Raw genomic sequence first — 18,729 nt, forward strand, 5'->3', positions numbered from 1 at the left:
CTAGAGAGGAACGTGATTTTTAACTAAAAGCATCAAATGTATTTAACCAGCTATCTACCCTCCGTGGCAGCATGTTTCTGACATTTCAGACTGAATAGTATGGTTTCACTTTTCTCTTATAAGAAAGGCTTCAGGAGAAGAAGCGAGGGGTCATCTCCCGGAAGTGAAGCACACAGTGATGACACCGAACGTCTCCCATTGATAATGATTTCTCATTGATCAGATGTGTATCGTCTGTCAGAGCGCGTGAGGTGAGTCACTATTTCTCTGAGTCTGTGATCAATGAATGCATGCTAATATCTGTTCTTGACAATCAAACCTGAGATTTATTTCAGCGATATTTATGTCATTTTAAATACTTGTCATTGTTATGCATGTACTAACATTTGTATTGTGAATTTTTGAGAAAGTAAATATTCTCAGTGCTATCAGGTTTTGTACTTCCAGAGCTGCTAGATTACTTACGCATTGTAGTCCATTAAATTGTAGTTAGTAACATATCCATTACATTAAACGTTTAGGCAATATTGTTTTACATTACATTTAGATTACTTTTGTCTTAACTCGTTTATCACATTCATAAAATCATAAAAAAACATTACATTAAAATAAATATTTTTAAAATATATGTAAAAAAAAAAAAAGAAGTGACCATTAAGTCAGAGAACCATGAATATGCAGATGTGATACTTAAGTATTCAAATATTTATTTTAAAATCTCAGGTGTACTTCAAGTCAAAATATTAGGTGAAAGAGGATCAGAAGGAAAAAACATAAAAAAGTTTGTGAATGTTTACAAGACAAAATCCTCCAAAAGACAGTAACACAGGGTTAAATACCCCACAGAGGGATAATTCAAAGGCAGGTGGATGTCTGATTCAGAGTATTTTAAGATCTAATTGAATCTAATTAGCAGTGCTTGATATGTGAACGGCTCTTCTGATGTGTTGTGTGTTTCAGGAGTGATTATGGGGAAGGGCTGTAAGGTGGTGGTTTGTGGGATGGCATCTGTGGGGAAAACAGCCATCCTGGAGCAGTTACTGTACGGCTCTCACACTGTAGGTATGTGTGATGACCAGTGCCTTCAAGAGGAAATACGATTTAAAATAACAGGTTTAATATACAGTCAAATCTCATTCATTCCTGTGATGCACAGCTCCAGTCTTCAGCATCACGTGATCTTCAGAGATCAGTATAAGATGCTGATAAGAAATCAGCATCTTATACTGGAAACTGTGATCATTTTGAAATGTTGAAAATAACAGCCTTGATCCAAAAACTAAATACATAAATAAAGGTTTTGTAACAATATACAATGTCATTCAAAAGTTTGGGGTCAGCTGATTAATTTTTTTTTTTTTTTTGCTTTTTTTTTTTTTTTTTTTAAGAAAAAAATGTATAAGTTTATTCAGAAAGGATGTGTTAAATTGAAAAAAAAAAAGAGATAGTAAAGACTCTTATCGATAGAAAATAATCCTGAGAAATATCCAATATTAAGCAGCACAATTGTTTCCTAAATTGATAATAAATCAGCATCATATAAAGATTTCTGAAGATTATGTGATGCTGAAAATACAGCTGTGCATCACAGAAATAAAATATGTGTAAAGGTATATTCAAATAGAAAACCATTATATTAAACTGTAATAAATTTCACAATATTATTGTTTTATCTGTATGTTTGATCAAATAAATTCAGCCTAAATGCAGAGACTTCTTTAAAACATCTTACTGATCCCAAACCTTTCAATGGCAGTGTATATATATATTCTTCATACTTAATGCTCTTAATTACAGCATTATTCATCTTTAGATGTTATTAAATATTGATATGCATACATTAATTATAGGATCTTACAATATTTCTATGTTTGTAGGCATATGATCGATCTTACATTTTGATAAAATATTAGAAACATTTGTGGTATATTGAATATTCGTTGGTTTATTTGTTAAAAGACTGCATGAATGCATGCCTTTTCAGCATGTGCACTGTGCTTCATTCATGAAACAATGAATAGCGTGTGAAGCTGTTAAAGCAGCGTGTGAAGCTGTATCTGGTGTCAGGGGCAGACACGAGTGACACTCAGGAGGACATATACGTGGCATCTGTGGAGACGGACCGCGGCGTGAGGGAGCAGTTACGCCTCTACGACACAAGAGGGCTGCGAGAGGGGCTGGAGTTACCCAAACACTTCTTCTCAGTGGCGGACGGCTTCGTGCTGGTCTACAGCGTCGACAGCCTGGAGTCCTTCAGAAGAGTCGAGCTCTTGAAGAAGGAGATCGACAAGTCCAGAGACAAAAAAGAGGCATGAAAGATATACATATTTCAGTCTCACAGGCTCCTTCACAAATCACTCTAGGATGCTTGATTTGCTGCTCCAGGAACATTAGGTGCGTTTACATGGACACTTTTTGCTTCCATCGGAATTAATTCATTCTGAACCGAACGTAGTGTTACATGAACGCTGAATAAAGGTAAAAGTGCCTCTTCCCGCACCCAAAACTTGATGAGAGTCTTGAAAAAGCACTGGTGGGACGTGGTCGTGTTCCACTTCATGTACGCTGAGTGGAAGGGGAGATTTATAATGTGAAACTATAAAAGTGACAGTAAAGACATTTATAATGTTTCAAATAAATGCTGTTCATTTAAACTTTCTATTAATCAATCAAAAAACAAAAAAATGCACAAAATATTAAGCACCAAATTATTTGTAATATCAATAATAAGAACCATTATTGATAACGTTGTTCCAATAAGCAGCAACTCAGCATGTTAGAATTACATTATAATGTCAGGTGACATTTATTATTTATTCCTATAGAAAATAGCTGTGTCAAATGCTGTTTTACTGTATTTTTGATCAAATAAATGCAGGCTTAAGAGAATTCATTACATTCAAAAAAAAAAAATCATAATGTTTCCGAACAGTACTTTTTGACAAGTACTGTATATAGATAGATAATATGTCATTAAATGATGATTAAATTATGAAGTCTTTTGATTGTGCTGTGTGTGTGCAGGTGATGGTGATGGTGCTGGGGAATAAGTGTGACCTGCGCGAGCGGAGGCAGGTGGATCAGGACGCGGCGCAGCAGTGGGCGCGCGGAGAGAAGCTCAAACTCTGGGAGGTGACGGTCACAGACAGAAGCTCTCTGATCGAACCCTTCACCAGCCTCACCAGCCGCCTCACTCAGCCCCAGAGCAAGTCTGCCTTCCCTCTGCCCGGCCGCAAGAGCAAGGGCACGCCGTCCAGCGACATCTGAGCAGCTCACACTACCACACATCAGCTCTCTACACTTACCTTCTCTCTGTACTGTAGAAGATTAAGGGCTTCTAGTGGGAGAGGTTAGCTAGGACTAGATCTGTTCACACTCAGAAATACATGCACTTCATCTATTGTGTTGTTGTTGTATTTGTGCGCACTGATGGAAAATATCAGTGAAAGGAAAATGACTACAAAACTACAAATCTCGTGCAAACATTGTTCGTGCAAACAAAACACCAGAATTAATCGGAAGGATAAGAACTTATTTTTGCACTGTTAAGATCTTTTAGACCATTAAAAACTGTATTCTGAAACTCTAAAGCTAAGTATTTCAGTGTCATTAGCACAGTTATTCCATATTTAACACTGAGTTTATGTATTTATCATTATTCTCGTTTAGGGTTCTATCAATTCAATACTGTTTTACACTTTAAATATATTATAAAATTATATGTGTTTTCTAAATTAATGTAATTTATTATGGGATGGAAAATGTTAGGGGTGTTAATCTTCCTTGGCTTCATGATTCAGTTAAGATTATAATGTCAACGATTCAATTTAATTCGATATCACAATGCATCGCACCCTAAATTTTACAAATATTTTTTTCAAATATATCAAATGCGCATTTTTTGTTAAATTATATAAGCTGGGTATTTTTTTTTTTTTTTTTTGATAATAACAAAATAATAAATAAAAAAACCCAACAAAATATAACTTAAAAACAATAACAAGTGATAAACAACAAGTAATTTCAGTATCTGAGAGTGCTTTAAGTCACCGAAAGTTTACAGACAATCATAGGTATGGGTTTTTCTTGTTGTTTGATTATTACTGATGAGATCAGTGGCAGCGTTTATAGGCTGCATTCACACTAATGCACCGATCTTTATCCACATATCAGATGTTTTGTCCTGTTCTGAAAATATAGCTGCGTTTACATCAATTTTGTATTATAAAACATTTGGAGATGCAAGATCATTTAACCACCGCCGCACGCTTCAGGAGAACAAACACAAAGCAAACGCTGAAGTCTGTCAGTGAGTGTAGTGCATAACGCGTTCCTCACGGCATTGATGAAAGCATATCTAAAGTAAAACACCGCTATAACGTGGTGGATGCACACCCTGTCAGGTGATGCACACGTGATTTCCCACATGGAAACAACATGCATTTAACGCAGGAAAGACTCGTATTTAACATATTGTTGACTTGTTCAAATTCACGTGTTTTTGACCCTTTTGGCTTTCCATAGAAGTGCTTCAAGATGTCCGTTCATGAAAATGTGGCAACATTAGGTCATGTTAAAGTCATATAGTGTGTATGACAATGTCTTCCAGCAAGTACTTCCAAAACTAACTCGGCTGTTCTTGCATTTCGTCTCAAAGCTTTAGAAACCCAGAGCTATAATCATGTTCTCCTGAGATGAAGCCTGTAGCGGTTTGTGTAAAAGCGCAGGAAAACTCTTCCTTAGTTGCTGCAGTCAGAGGAAAATTAAATGGACATTTGTGAAATCCTTGTCTTAGGAACCCGTTCTAATTTAATAAAAGCTAGCTACTTAAATACATATGGTGTCTTATTCACAATGTAATGAGATGATTCAACCAAATAAATGCTTATTGACTGGATGGACTGTTGACTTTTTTTTTTTTTTTTTTTTTTTTGGGAATAAATCTCATGTTGCTTTAACAGCAGAACTTGTAAACTGCTGTAATATTGGCCAAGAGTCGTCTGCATATAAACGTGCTATAATCTTTGAATTGTCCTATTCAACATAATCAATTACTAATTTGGAAGTTTGTCACAAATCTGATCACATTTCATTCCGTAATCAAAAGAAATCAGCCTTCATTTTCCATAATCATGATGATTTTCATGACAACAATGCCATTTTTTATTAGGATGACCTTACAAGTTAATAAATAGCTTCAATTAAAAACAGTAAAACACATAGTATCAATGTATAAATTCTTGATTTTTATTTGCATTACTGTAATAAAAATGAGATTTCACAATGCAGAAAATTCATAACCATCCTTGATATATTTCCAGATGCACTATAACCGCAGAGATGTTCCTGACAGGCTTTAACCAGAAATACACCATCAGTGTTTCCCTCTGAAGGCTTGCACTGAACCGTCCCGAACGACTCCGTACACCAACGTCTACTTTAATATTGGTGGGAAAATACACACATGGAACAATCTTGCTCTAGGCTCATGCTGTGACTTCATTTGATGAATAAAACCAATTTACAACTGGAAGGCAAAGACGACACACATTAAGATACAGTTTTGTCAAATCATGATGCTACTTGAGCCAAGGAGAGAGAAAACAAAACAAAAACAATGCAGGGAAAGAAACATTTAATTCCATCATAAAATGCACCCTCTATCTCTACCCTATGCCCCCGCCCCCCATATCCCCCCCGATGTCCGACAGGCGGTCAGAGGACACTATGTGGCGTAGCGTTTGGTCCACTGTTTGGCTATCCTGTCGTGCTCCGGTCTGTTGGTTGTGTACTGCGTGGCGATGCTTCCTACCAGAGGATCAGCTGCAGAAGAAGATTGAAACACAATCATCAGCAGAACCTCCTGAGCTGCTTTGCTATCTACATCTACACAGTCCACTGGATGCACTGATAGCACACTTCACACATGCCGTTACCTTGTTTCACTTTATATTGTGTGCAGTTTCATACATGAGCATGAGGCGGCTGTATCGATGCCCACACCTGTAACTGCTCTGCTGTCGTCTCGGTCAAACAGCTGGAGCTCCAACATACTGACAAACACTGGAGCTCCAGCCCACGACCAGCTAACAAGCACCTACCAACATCTCAGACGAGCCAGAGCCGTGTCTTACCTGGGTTACAGTCTGTGAGCAGAGAGCAGATGGACAGCAGCACTTTGGAGATGGTGAGCGCCGGGCTCCAGTTGTCCTTCAGGATGTCCAGACAGATCACACCCTGACTGTTGATGTTGCAGTGGTAGATTCTCGTGCGAAACGTCACCTGAACACATCAGAACGGCACAACAGTCATTAAGAGACTCTCTTATAAAAAATACTACTCTTTACTCATTTAGTCCAGGGGCTTTTCTTCTCCTGAAGTTTGTACAAACCCTCACTTCCTTCTTTACAGCCCTGCTTCCTGTCTGTCATAGACACTTACAGGTGGACACTGAAGCCTCAGCTCAAGGAATTACAATAGCTGTTTGTTTGTTTTTTCAACAATTTAATAATTCGGTTGACAAGACCACAGGAAACAGATGATTCTTCTGCACAATCTGACTTTGCTGCAGCCTGGAATAATACACAAGTATTCTTTCTGTTTTTGTTTTTTATCTCACTGACCCCAATCCTTTGTATGTGGTTTGTAAGTGAAAGCATCGGTCCATCCCCAACACTAACTGTGTCTCTCTGCGAGCGAGCTCTGACCTTGGGGGGTTTGAAGGGGTAGTCTGGTGTGAAAGCGATGTCCAGGAAGAACACGCCTCCCTCATACACTGAACCTGGAGGACCCAGGATAGTGGACCTCCACTCGTAGATGTTGTCTCCTTTAGGACCCGCACTGAGGAACAGAAGCAGAGAGGATCATTTACTCAGAAATACACCAGAATTTATCTGTAACACCAGGTGAACTTGTAACCTGAAAAGGTGTTAACCAATCTCACTAATAATAAATTATATATAAAAAGGTATACAAAGGTTTACTGTTTCGAGTTAGGCTTACAGTTAAAGGGATAGCGCACTCAAAAAACAAAAAAAAAAGTTATCATTTTTTCAGCAAACCTGTATGAATTTATTTCTTCTGCTGTACACAAAAGATGATATTTAGATATTAGAGTATGGAAGAAAATAAAAACCAGAAACTGTTTGGTTACCACCGTTCTTGAAAATACAGTCTTGTGTGTTCAGCAGAACAAAGAACGAGTAAACGAGTGATTTTAGATTCAAATCAGTATTAAATGTGTCGAAGTGCTGTAAAGATAATCACTTTACAGTTGAAATGTACATGACATCACACACACACACACACACACACACACACACACAGTGATAGGACTGATAGGCTGTTATTAGTACAGCACTGACTGTACTAATCTGTAAGCTGTTACAGCTCCAACCAGTAAATGTGACTGAAACAGCTAAAAATCAGAAAACCATTTCTGAAAGCCTTGAATCATGTACACAAACAAACAGAGGAAGCAAGCTGCTCGATGACAAGAACTGCACAGCAGTCGACTCAAAGTATCTGCTGCTTCTCTCCATAAGTCATGTGCGGTTTGAAATCACCAGGACAATATGGTAAATGTTTATAGATACATAAAAGTGGACAAGTGTGTACTGTGGATTAAACAATCTCTTTGAATCCCAAATGAACATGCAAAACATCAGTAAGAGATCTCTTTTCTTCCCTATCATCGGCTGTGCAATATATTTCCTCTATGATAATATCCTAATTGCTAAAATGATATGCGATTTGATATTATGGAGTATTTCACAAACACACACACACTATGAGATGTAGATAATACTGCCGAGCGCATTTAGAGTTCACGTTTACACTGCGTGATTTAGTCTATTAAAATACATTTTGAATACCCTCAAAATTCATGATAACGGGGCAAATATGCCCACATATGACTTTGTCTTTTATTTTGATAGAAGCTGATATAGCTAATAAATCACACAGAGTACAGGTTTATTTTTTTTTTATATATCAGTACGATTGCAAATGTGGCACTGATTTTAGTATTAATTGACTTAAATTTTATATACAAGCTTCTGTTTTTGCCAAATTTCAGTAAAGAATGTAGCTTTTAAAAACAACAACACAGCAGAACAGTTTTGCGTCTCTGAGCAACACAAGGTGGCGTTTCGTTACTGAATCAATCAGCCGTTTGAATGAATCGGTTGAATTAATGACTCAAAGACGGATTTGCCGCCACCTGCTGGTTTATAATTAAAATATATTTTCTTTTCTTTTGTTCCCAGAATCAGTTCAAATATTACTATTGAACGTTTTGTTTTTAAAGCATCAAAACATTATTAACTCCATTTGTTTCCTACATTAAACAGTCTGTCTGTGTGAATGCATCTACATGCTGCTTCAGATGCAGATTCTGTGCCTCTGCATTTCAAACAAATGTCATTGATACGGATTTAATCTGATTGGTAGCTCTGTCTCTTACTATTTGAATTTATTGATAAAATGTAAGAATTTGACAAATGATGATGCATACATTTAATTAGGTAAGAAAAAATGCCATATAAATGTAATAATAAACATATAAAAGGTTAAATCAATTTTAAGTTATTGGTAAAGTTAATATCTGTTACTCTTGCAAAGACAAAATATGAGCACAATAACACGCTCACAATAGCATGCCAAAATACCAGCACAATAACACACAGCAAAATATGGTCTAATTTGATTTTTTAATTAACCCTTGGCAGGACTTGATTTTGTCCATCAGGAATCACATGCATGTCAATATATTGATTCTATGCATTAAGTCTTAAAGTGACAGCAACCTCAAAGAATTGTGAAATTCCACTGCTTCCTAAAATCTTGATATCAAAGTAACCTTACTTCTGGCAAAATATACTCACAGCCCTTCTTGAATGTGGTACTTTTCTTATTTGGAAGAAAAATACAGGTGGTTTCCAGTTCCCTATTATTTCGGTAAACATATAAAAGGCAGTGTACTTATTCACTAGAATAAATAAATGCCTTTTTAAGCCATGTAATCATTTACTGCGGTTTCAGACTAGAGACATACATAACAGTGTGAATGTGCTTATAATAGCTCTTTAAAAAGAGACAAAATCAGCAGAACAGAGGAAACCAAGCTTTTTAGCAACATTAGAAGAATATTAAGACAGCTGAAAGGATATTTAAAGATTAAATTACAGATCTGAAACTTTAAAGCAGGAACTTCATTCACTGCTTGTATAAAAGTTGGTCAAACATGACTTGGCCCTCTGTGTTTTCAGAGCAGTGCAAATAATCACACCTAAATATATAACTAAAATAATCAGAGGCAAATTTAGGCTCAAGTTTTTCCTGTAACCAAACTTGCCTTTTTTGGCAGCAAAGATTCACACAAACTGTTCCTGTGTCAGCGTCTGAGCGTAACAGCCATGAGATGACTGCATCAAACCAGTCCCATGTGATTTCACTCGGATTCATGCTCCACAACAGAAGCATCTCAACAGCTGAACACAACCACACGCAGGAGGCACTGTCTGAACACACACACACTCACACACACACACACACACACACACACACACACACACACACACACACACACACACACAGTGTTTGGACGTGTCAGCCAGTGATGAACTGCTCACAGTACACAGAGAGTTATTTACAGCAGAACTAACTTCAGCCTGTTATAAAAAACTAGAATGTAATGGGAGTTTTCTATTACCTTTACTGCACTACATGATTTATAATATTACAGTTCAAACATTTGTGGTTAATATGATTTACGACTTTTATTCAGCAAATGTTTTAAATGGATCAAAAGCCACCGAAAAAAAAAAAAAAAAAAAAAAAAAAAACATTTATAATGTTAATCTCTGCTAAATGAATAAATGTAAATAATGTTGCTAAATATTAATATTGCAAATAAATGCTGTTCTTTTGAACTTTCTATTCATCAAATAATCCTGAACGCATATTAGAATGATTTCTGAAGGATCATGGGACATTAACGAGTAATGAAAATGGAGTGAAAATTCAGGAATAAATACCAGTTTAAAATATCTCAAAAATAATTATAAAAAAAAAAAAAAAATCAACAATACACAATATATTAGAAAAATAATCACAATATTGCCATTTTACTGTATTGATGATCAAACAAATGCGATTCTTTCAAAAACATAATATAAAAATATATATGTCTTCTCAGCCCCAAGCACTTGATCGACGGTGTATAAGTGTTAAACTCACAGGAAGCAGTTAAGGCACAATCTGACTTTGCTGCAGCCTGGAATTGAACTACTGATTTCGTCTGGTCAGAGGAGAACTGCCCCCCAACTGAGCCTGGTTTCTCCCAAGGTTTTTTTCTCCATTCTGTCACCGATGGAGTTTTGGTTCCTTGCCGCTGACGCCTCTGGCTTGCTTAGTTGGGGTCACTTCATCTACAGCGATATCATTGACTTGATTGAAAATAAATGCACAGACACTATTTATGATGAACTGCCTTTAACTGAGAGTTGAGTGTTTACTATTGTTCTTTCACATTACTGACTTTACTGAATATTGTAAAGTGCTTTGACACAATCTGTATTGTTAAAATCACTTTATAAACAAAGGTTTCTTGATTAAACCGGCCATCAGCCGTCCTCCACTGTAAATATAACTAAAAGTAATACTGTTCAGTCTCTTTTGTTAGTCTTATAAAAGTTAGATATTTTTTTCAACAAGAAATCTTACTCTGCGTTCTCGTTAAATGACCTGTGGTGAAAAGCGTAAGCTGGTTTTACACGCATGCAGTGCACATTTATTTTAGTGCCCATATTAGCAGGTTAGTGTCACGCAGTGTCTGTGTGTGTCTCATAACACACAAAACATTGTTAATATACGCTATAATAACATTCATCAAAATGCTTTCCAAAAAAGTCTGTCATGCAAATCCAAAGTGTAACAATTAAGTTGCTGCAACTGAATGATGCTGGATAAAGCTGTATGGAAGTACAATAATTAGCGTTATAAACCTCATTATTTCACTCCATACTATCTCATACTGCTTGTGTGTCATGTGAAACACACCGAACACAGCCTCCTGTCCTTCTAGATCATAAACACCCAAGCACTCACAATCATAACAAGTAAAATGATGGAGACACCATTTCCATCATCACAGTTTTGCATTTCTAAACATCTGGCACTTGACAGAGAACAGCAGCTTCCTAAAGTCTGTTCTCAGAATCCCTCGGTGCTTCTTTAATGAAGTTTAAAGGAAAAACCCTGCAGCTCTCAAACGGGTTCTGCTTGTCCTGCGACAATCTCCGAGCGTACATCTATAAACACACACACACACACTCATAATACTTGTGTGACTACACCAAAGGTCACAGGAACCTCTGGAGTGTTTACAATGCTTCCTTTCGCCGTGAGACACAACACAAGCCCACAGTCATGTGACAAGGCCAGCCGTCTGATGTCTGAGCAGAAAAAACAACAACTCTAGAGCAATAACACATGCTAAACAACCGAGAAAGACTTGATTTAATTCATGACAGACATGAAATGCACATCAAATCATGTGGCTTGCTTAGAAGAGCTATCACTTTTCAAAGCCATTGGATTCATGTACAAAGAAATAAGAAACTCATCTGTCAGACGTCTGCAAGCCGGATGGATTTGTTTCAGATAAACAGGGATGTGTGAGTGCAGAGTGACACGAGATGATAAAATAAGAGGAGATCTGAGGACACACTGCACATTTACACACAATACAAGGTTGAAAATCAGTGAGCTTCTCTTTTGAGGTCTGTTTACATCCAGACAGATTCTGAGGAGAAAATTCAGTGCAATAAACATTATAAAATAACAATGGTCAATGCACTTGTTCAGACCGACGCCAGCCAATAAGATCCACACTTTTGGTCACATGTCCAGAGCGGCTGCTGTTTGAAATATGTAAATACTGTCTGATTTCCTTTCATGTGCGAGACAAGCGGGTGTCAAAAACTAATTTGCTTAGTGTTTTGTGCACTGGGCACAACCAGGGTATCACTGGGATAATGTGCTTGCTTTATTTATTGAGCCAGTCTGTCGAAAACGTGAATGCATTTGTGTTGGAGTGAACAGAACATCCTCACAAACATCGAGCAAAAGCCACACAGATGTACTGGACTTTTTTACCTTTTTGTGCCCATCATTTCACATCAATTCAAAATCTGCTTCGGCATCTCAGGAGTGTGCACACTAGACGAGTGTCGGCTACAACCTGAACCGCTTTGTTCAAGACTTTAAATGTGAAAGAGTAACACAAGCCTTCGAGGCTTGGCTTTAGCAAACGCTGCTCATAAATCAAGAGAGAGAAGAAAGCCACGGCGGGGGGGATGTGACTCTGACACCTCCAGATAAAAGAGCAGGTCAGACACGTGAGAGAAGGCAGTGTATAAACAGATGCTGGAGATGACCAGGTGTGTCAGCTCTGCAATTCTGAGTCAAAAATATCATTTATTTACTCATTTATCTTGTAAGCTGGTCAAGTTAAAGTCTGAGCTATCTGCCCATCTAGAACAACTCTTTTACTGGAGCACGAGCCTCTGATAATATTACTGATAACTCCAGGTCTGCTGACACAGAAAACCCTATTCTGACCAGTGATTCAGTGATGTTTCTGCAATCGTGTCCTGTGAGGAAACACTGCAACAGCTTCAGTCCAGAGGTAAAACCTGCTCACGTTTGCCATCGCTCTGTGAAATCACATCCGTGCGATCGCTTTGCATGAAGGTGAAAGGCTCCACACACGGATTATGCTAGACACACAGAGTGGAGATCTTCACTGATGCTTGGGTTTGAAAGCGACTTCAGTGTGAGATGTGCTTCATAGTTACACCATTGACCTTTTAGCCGGGAAATCACACCTAGACTTGGCTAATGTCAGAGCTCTGTCTTTGCTACGGGCAGCAGATCCCACAGGAAGTTTGTTGGTTTTTGGTTCATGCATCCAGAGAATATCAGAGATGAAGCATTTCCTCACCTGCAGTTTGGTGGCGGGTCCAACATGATGTCAGCCAGCTCTTTCTGAATCCTGAAAAAGAGACACGTGATTGAATATCTCTGAACTCTGACATCCACATACATCTGGATACCGATGATGGCCAAAAATGCAGTCTAGAAGCAGCACCAATTTATTCTAGAAGAGCATGTTCGTTGTGTGTTTGATCATATCAGTTATGAGTTTTGGAGTAAAGCTCTTTCAAAGTAAAAGCTGCTGTCTGAAAGCTAAAAAAACACACTGACAAGATAACAGTATGCCATGAAGGTCTAACTATATGCCTTGCCTTCATTTGGTTGGTTTCAAATGCTGTGTATGATATCTCTCAATCTTGTGTGTGTGGTTCTGTGTCTGATCTCATTAATAAAAAGATAAGGCCACATTGTTCCTCTAATACTTAACTGAGGATCCTCAAAATACTGTTAGTTATGTGTTAAGTGAACAAACAGTTGAGAAAGAAATCAGATGTGTATCATTACACTGGATGCTGTCGAGGTCCTTAATGTTAATCTACAAAAATAAGAGAGAAAATCTTTCTTCTTTTTTTCACTCTTTACTGAATTTGTATCTTGAACAATAATCAGTGTAGATTTCATTTGTACACTGAAGACTATGCAGTGACATTTTACATTTGATCATTTGTTTTCTGTAGAAAAACAAAAATGCTGGGTCGTTTCAACCCAACTTTTGCTCAAATATGGACTAATCCAACCACTGCGTTCAATTTGTGATTACATTTTTGACCCAAAAGATGGGTTAGTCCATATTAGACCCAAGGTTGGGCTGAAACGAGTGTTACTAGACATCTACAAACTCAAACATTGCTTAATTAGTGTCTTTGTTCTATTGATTTATTTGTGCTATTTTCACACAAAACCTGTGAGGTGTCCGACTGACAGGGCTCTGGCCAGGCCTCGGGACGCCCTCACGCTCACCTCTTGGCGCTGGTGGACAGGAGTTTGGAGGTCTTGCTCATGTTGGCTTTACTGTCTCTCTTTTTCCCAGCGGGGTCTCTGTCCTGCTGCTGAAGGCTGGAGGAAGAGGAGGATGACCCAGAGCTGGCACGCGAGTCCTCATCCGACATCCCGATCTATCAAACACACACAGACACTGCAGTGAAGCGAGACACACGTCACACTGTAACAGTGCATGAGTGTAACCACGTCTCGATGGATCGAGTGTGACCTTTAACTCCAGATCAACAACACGGAGCGAACCTGCGCGCCATCGCTCAGCATTTCAGCTTAAAATAACCCGAACACGACCAGACGCGAGCGACATTAAACCGAGCACGAGCACGAGCTTCACACCATCCCACAGACGCGGTGAATGGATCCGGTAGAACACGGTGGATGTCGTCAGCTCCGGAGACTCGTAGTTTCCGTCGATGGAGCAATGTTTCGGACCCTTACCGTGCAGAAGAGAGTAACGGCGTCCTAACGCGCCGCTGATGACAGTATGATGGGAATGTGAGGCTTATTGATTAAGGATAGAAGGGTTGTGTACCTCTCTTTGTGTCGGTGTGTGTCCGTGGACGCGCGTGTCTCTCAGAGCGGAAGTGCTGCTTCTGCAGACACACACACACACACACACACACACACATTTACTTAGCTATCTAAATGGGGACATTACATTGACTTCTATTGTTTTTATATACAGATAGTTAAACACTTTTTAGCCTAAACCTACCCTTACCCCTCGTAGAAAACATTCTGCATTTTAACAATTAAAAAAATAATAATAATACTTTATTAAGCCCACTTTATTTTTATACCAGCTTTACAAATGAGGACGTCCTTAAATGGAGGTTTTTGGGGATTTTGTCAGGTTTTGCTCACTTTTGGGTACCAATATGTCCCCCAAAAATGGTACACACACGTAGCGCGAGACGACGCTGAGAAACATCAGCACAAAACGCTTCTTAAATTAAATTAAATTTAAATTAATGCATTTATCAGACGCTTTTATCCAAAGCGATTTACAGTGCATTGGCTGTCAATTTTTACCTGTCATGTGTTCCCGGGGAATCAAACTTGATGATTGAGCTTCTTGATGTTTTTATTTTATTTTATTTATTTATTTATTTGGGGGGTATTTATTTTGATATAGCTTGATAAACAACTTTATTTATTTCACAACCGAAGTAGCTGATTTTTTTCTCTGCCATAATTATTATTATTATTATTTACATAATACAAAATAAAGTGTATACTAAATGTAAAATAATAACAATAATAATTGTTCCAATTTGGGGAGGTAAAATGTAAACGATGTTAAATGTTTATTCTTGGTTTATGATGAAGGCTGGGAGAAAATCTAGCTTCTGATCTGTAGTGAGGATTACAATTACATTTTTCATTCAGGTGTTTTACCTCCACAAATAACACTTTTTGTTCTTCTGAAGATGAAGGGAAAAATAATCTTTTCCGGAACATGAATATCATTTATATCAATGTATTCTTGTATTGTGGGGGGTTCAGGAAGCAGACACCGTCTTGTGGGTGCTTTTTTACCAGCAGATGTTAAAATGGCAAACAGTTATCCCCCAGGCCATCTTTCCTGGAAGTCAGCATATGTTATACATTTGTTCATGTTTAAACAGTTTTTTTGTACATGCACATTTAAAGAAAATACTTATTTTTTATTTTTAATTCAGGATCATTATTGTTATTTCTGCAACTGTGTAAATGAAGGTCTATAAAGTGAAATTAGAGCAAAAAAAGAAGAAGAAGAAGAAGAATTTGGGCCTACAAAATACAATAATGCAATACAATCAAGGAAGTATCATTTGAGATAATTAATAAAATCAAAGGTGGAAATGAAATATGATAAAATACATAAAGTGTAAATAAAGATTAAGAAGATGAACTAAAGTTTACTGACACAAAGCAAGCAGGTCCATGTGGATGTCTTCACACACACACACACACACACACACACACACACACACACACACACACAGTTGAATGTTTCTCTCATGTATATAACATGAACACATACAGTATAAATTACACACTAGCAAGGAAACTCATAAACACACATTAAAGTACTGGATTCGGAGTCATTTTCATACTCATGTAGAGTTTTAGATTTACTCACTTTAAATGAATGTAATTTTTATTTTGATGACTCTTCCCATAACTCAGTCTATCGATCGTGATCTGTTTCCTTTCAGTAACACACTGTCCACAGTAGACTGTGTTTTCATAAATGTCCTCAAAACACATCGAGAGACTGTTCAACACAGTACCATACTCGTTTATCCTCCCAAAGTAAACTAAAATATCCTTCAGATTACAATCGAAATGTATTTGTATTCATTCAACTATAAATGTATTAATAAAGGCTGAATAGAAAAATGCTTTTGCTTTCTATGAGCATCTTTTTGAGTGATGTCATGCTCCCAGCAGCCAGTAAGTCACAGTGGGCTTAAACAAACCTATCTTTATCTTTATTATTTGTATTAGTGGCTGTCAGTGAAGAAAACACTTCTCACAGTTTGACTGGACAGATAGAGAAGTGCTTTACTTCCCGTTTGAGTTTGAGTTTATTTTGCTATCCTAATTAACCTATGCATGATTACTTGTTATATTTTTATTTGCTTCTGCTGTTGTTTTTTCCCTGTCATTGATGACTATCGAAACAGACCTGCAATGTTTTTTTTTGTCTTTGAGAGCTGCTTAGTAAAGGCCTAATAAACTGTGGAAAAGATCTGGCTGATGTCGTAAGCCGAGGGTCATGATTGTGATGTTAAATCGGTAGAGAAACACTACTGAAAATGCGGTCGAGCATCTTCCTTCTTTTAGGCAATGATGGCTGTGGCCTGATCTCACCAAAGTCCTTTTTAGACAAGTCACGTGACTCGGCGGCCATCTTTGAAACACCTCGGGTGCGCAGTTGCAGCTCCGATCTCTTTGAATGGGGAAACATCTTTATTGATTAGCCATTGGCTCTTTCATTCAGAAGGCGGGGCTTCTTGCTACTGAGCGGCCAAATTGAGCAAGGCATTGTTCCCCATTCAGAACTATACGAGTGAGATGTCTTGGGTATTCTTTAGTCTTTGATCTCACCCACATCATGGCCCTGTTTTATAGGAAACCCCCCATTGATTCCAGCTCAGAACTTTGCATGAACACACACTGAGAAAGAGGAAGAGGAGCAGATCTACTTCCTGTCTGTCTGTCTGCTTCACGGCTCTGATGTGATGCAGCATGAGGTCGAGTGTAAGGCGGCATGTCAAATCTGATCTGAGCTGTATTGATGAGGGCAGATAGTTTGACTAAATAATAAGTGTATTTTTTCATACTGGACTGAAGTGTACTCAGTGGATGGCTTGTGTGTCTGGAGATAAGGAAATATAGGTTTGGGATTGCTGTGGGAAAGGAATACATCTGAATGTGTTTTCAAGTGGCATTTCTCTTTTTTTTTCCAGGTTTTAATTACTTTCGGAGGCAGATTGGTCTGTGAATACATTTAGGTCAGTTTTATGAAACGGTTCCATTTTGTGCCCGAAAAAAATTCAGGATTAAATTGGTCGTTTGAAAATGTTACTGCTGGTAATCATATTTTCTCTCTGTAGGCTCACACTAGCCTTTCATCTCATCACAGTAGGTTTGAAAAAATAACATTAAAATTTCAAAGTAAAAACGGGTAGAATGTATTATTTTTGTTCCATAATAACCTGTTGAAATGTAGTGGTGATGGAGTGATGGAAATGATCTGTAATATTCAGCTACAAATGTAAACGGAGTAAAATTCATATTCCTTATGAAAAAAAAAAATTGTGTGTTATAGGTTTAGGTGTGATTTTCCTGTAATGCTGATATTACATTATATATAGCCTACTTGTTACATACACAGTTATTGCAGCACCTGCATTTGTGGCACGCGGGTTGCGTCATGAACAACACTCATAAAGCTGCTCATAACAATAGCGTTGTGGTTTTGGTGTTTGTCATAGTGAAAGGTGGATGCAAAATACTAACAAGCCACAGAGCAGCATTCACAAGACTACAGTGTTACTTAGCCGTGTGTGAGGTTTTCTGAAGGAAAGTACAGCAGCTGTGGTCATTACCAGCACAAATAAAATATCTCTTCTAACAGTAAATAAAACCCTTTCAGTCAATCGATTGCTCATTAGAATATGAACTAATTGAGCATTTTACAAATCAACTGTCTCTGATTCTGTGGTGAGCAGCAAACCAATAAAACAGATGACAGAAGAAATTATGAGTTCAGATTAAACTTTTTTTGAAAAAAATAAATCTGAACTGGATTTATTAAGCAAATCTCACTAAGGAATAATCGACTCATTACACCACTTCTTAAAACAAGTTCGAAGTTTTTTTTCAGGGTGATTTTTAGGATCTTTAAGAGTTTGTATGTGTGTGGCCACATTAAGAACTACCAAATGACATTAAATGTAACTAATCAAAATTACACACACACACACACACACACACACACACTCTGATAGCTAGATGACTGGTTCAGAGCAACACCAAAATTGCAGGTCTTGTGGGGTGTTCGGTTTCTATCAAAAGTGGACCAAGAAAGGAACCGTTGTGAACCAGCACCAGGGTCACGGGCAGCCAAGGCCCACTGGTGCCTGTGTGGGCCGAGCCAACAGACGAGCTACTGCAGCTCAGACAGTTTAAATTGCATTTATTCATTTAGCAGACGCTTTTATCCAAAGCGACTTAAAG

The 18,729-nt window shown here is 37.8% G+C and overlaps 2 protein-coding genes and 2 long non-coding RNA genes across 5 annotated transcripts in view; 2 read left to right on the plus strand and 2 right to left on the minus strand.

The window, feature by feature from the left end:
* LOC127935832 (uncharacterized) overlaps positions 1-18,729 on the plus strand; it is a 136,366-nt gene that overhangs the window by 99,511 nt on the left and 18,126 nt on the right. The gene's annotated exons all lie outside the window — the stretch shown is intronic.
* The window catches only part of LOC127935827 (uncharacterized), a 197,679-nt gene that overhangs the window by 37,446 nt on the left and 141,504 nt on the right, over positions 1-18,729 (minus strand). The window lies entirely within an intron of this gene.
* Positions 98-3,583, plus strand: nkiras1 (NFKB inhibitor interacting Ras-like 1). Its single transcript, XM_052534009.1, has 4 exons — positions 98-251; positions 961-1,062; positions 2,068-2,309; positions 3,025-3,583. The coding sequence occupies exons 2-4, from the start codon at positions 969-971 to the stop codon at positions 3,265-3,267; spliced, it is 579 nt and encodes a 192-aa protein (XP_052389969.1). The 5' UTR covers positions 98-251; positions 961-968; the 3' UTR covers positions 3,268-3,583.
* Positions 5,226-14,634, minus strand: LOC127935816 (ubiquitin-conjugating enzyme E2 E1). 2 transcript variants are annotated; one of them, XM_052534008.1, is made up of 6 exons: positions 14,531-14,634; positions 13,960-14,114; positions 13,007-13,057; positions 6,708-6,840; positions 6,135-6,282; positions 5,226-5,823 (listed from the first exon to the last, which is right to left on the minus strand). In XM_052534008.1, the coding sequence occupies exons 2-6, from the start codon at positions 14,106-14,108 to the stop codon at positions 5,726-5,728; spliced, it is 579 nt and encodes a 192-aa protein (XP_052389968.1). In that variant the 5' UTR covers positions 14,109-14,114; positions 14,531-14,634; the 3' UTR covers positions 5,226-5,725. The 2 variants fall into 2 exon arrangements, with proteins under 2 accessions (XP_052389968.1, XP_052389967.1); XM_052534007.1 differs by lacking the exon at positions 14,531-14,634 and adding an exon at positions 14,210-14,515.

Source organism: Carassius gibelio, chromosome A19 (genome assembly GCF_023724105.1).
Source record: "Carassius gibelio isolate Cgi1373 ecotype wild population from Czech Republic chromosome A19, carGib1.2-hapl.c, whole genome shotgun sequence".
Lineage (NCBI taxonomy): Eukaryota > Metazoa > Chordata > Actinopteri > Cypriniformes > Cyprinidae > Carassius > Carassius gibelio.

Excerpts from the sequence above, each read along its gene's own strand:
- nkiras1 (XM_052534009.1), top strand. The coding sequence starts at position 969 with ATGGGGAAGGGCTGTAAGGTGGTGGTTTGTGGGATGGCATCTGTGGGG. Across the intron at positions 1,063-2,067 it reads GTACGGCTCTCACACTGTAG|GGGCAGACACGAGTGACACT; the intron begins GTATGTGTGATG and ends ATCTGGTGTCAG. Across the intron at positions 2,310-3,024 it reads AGTCCAGAGACAAAAAAGAG|GTGATGGTGATGGTGCTGGG; the intron begins GCATGAAAGATA and ends GTGTGTGTGCAG.
- LOC127935816 (XM_052534008.1), bottom strand. The coding sequence starts at position 14,108 with ATGTCGGATGAGGACTCGCGTGCCAGCTCTGGGTCATCCTCCTCTTCC. Across the intron at positions 13,058-13,959 it reads CTGTCCACCAGCGCCAAGAG|GATTCAGAAAGAGCTGGCTG; the intron begins GTGAGCGTGAGG and ends TCTCTTTTTCAG. Across the intron at positions 6,283-6,707 it reads ACCCCTTCAAACCCCCCAAG|GTGACGTTTCGCACGAGAAT; the intron begins GTCAGAGCTCGC and ends TGATGTGTTCAG.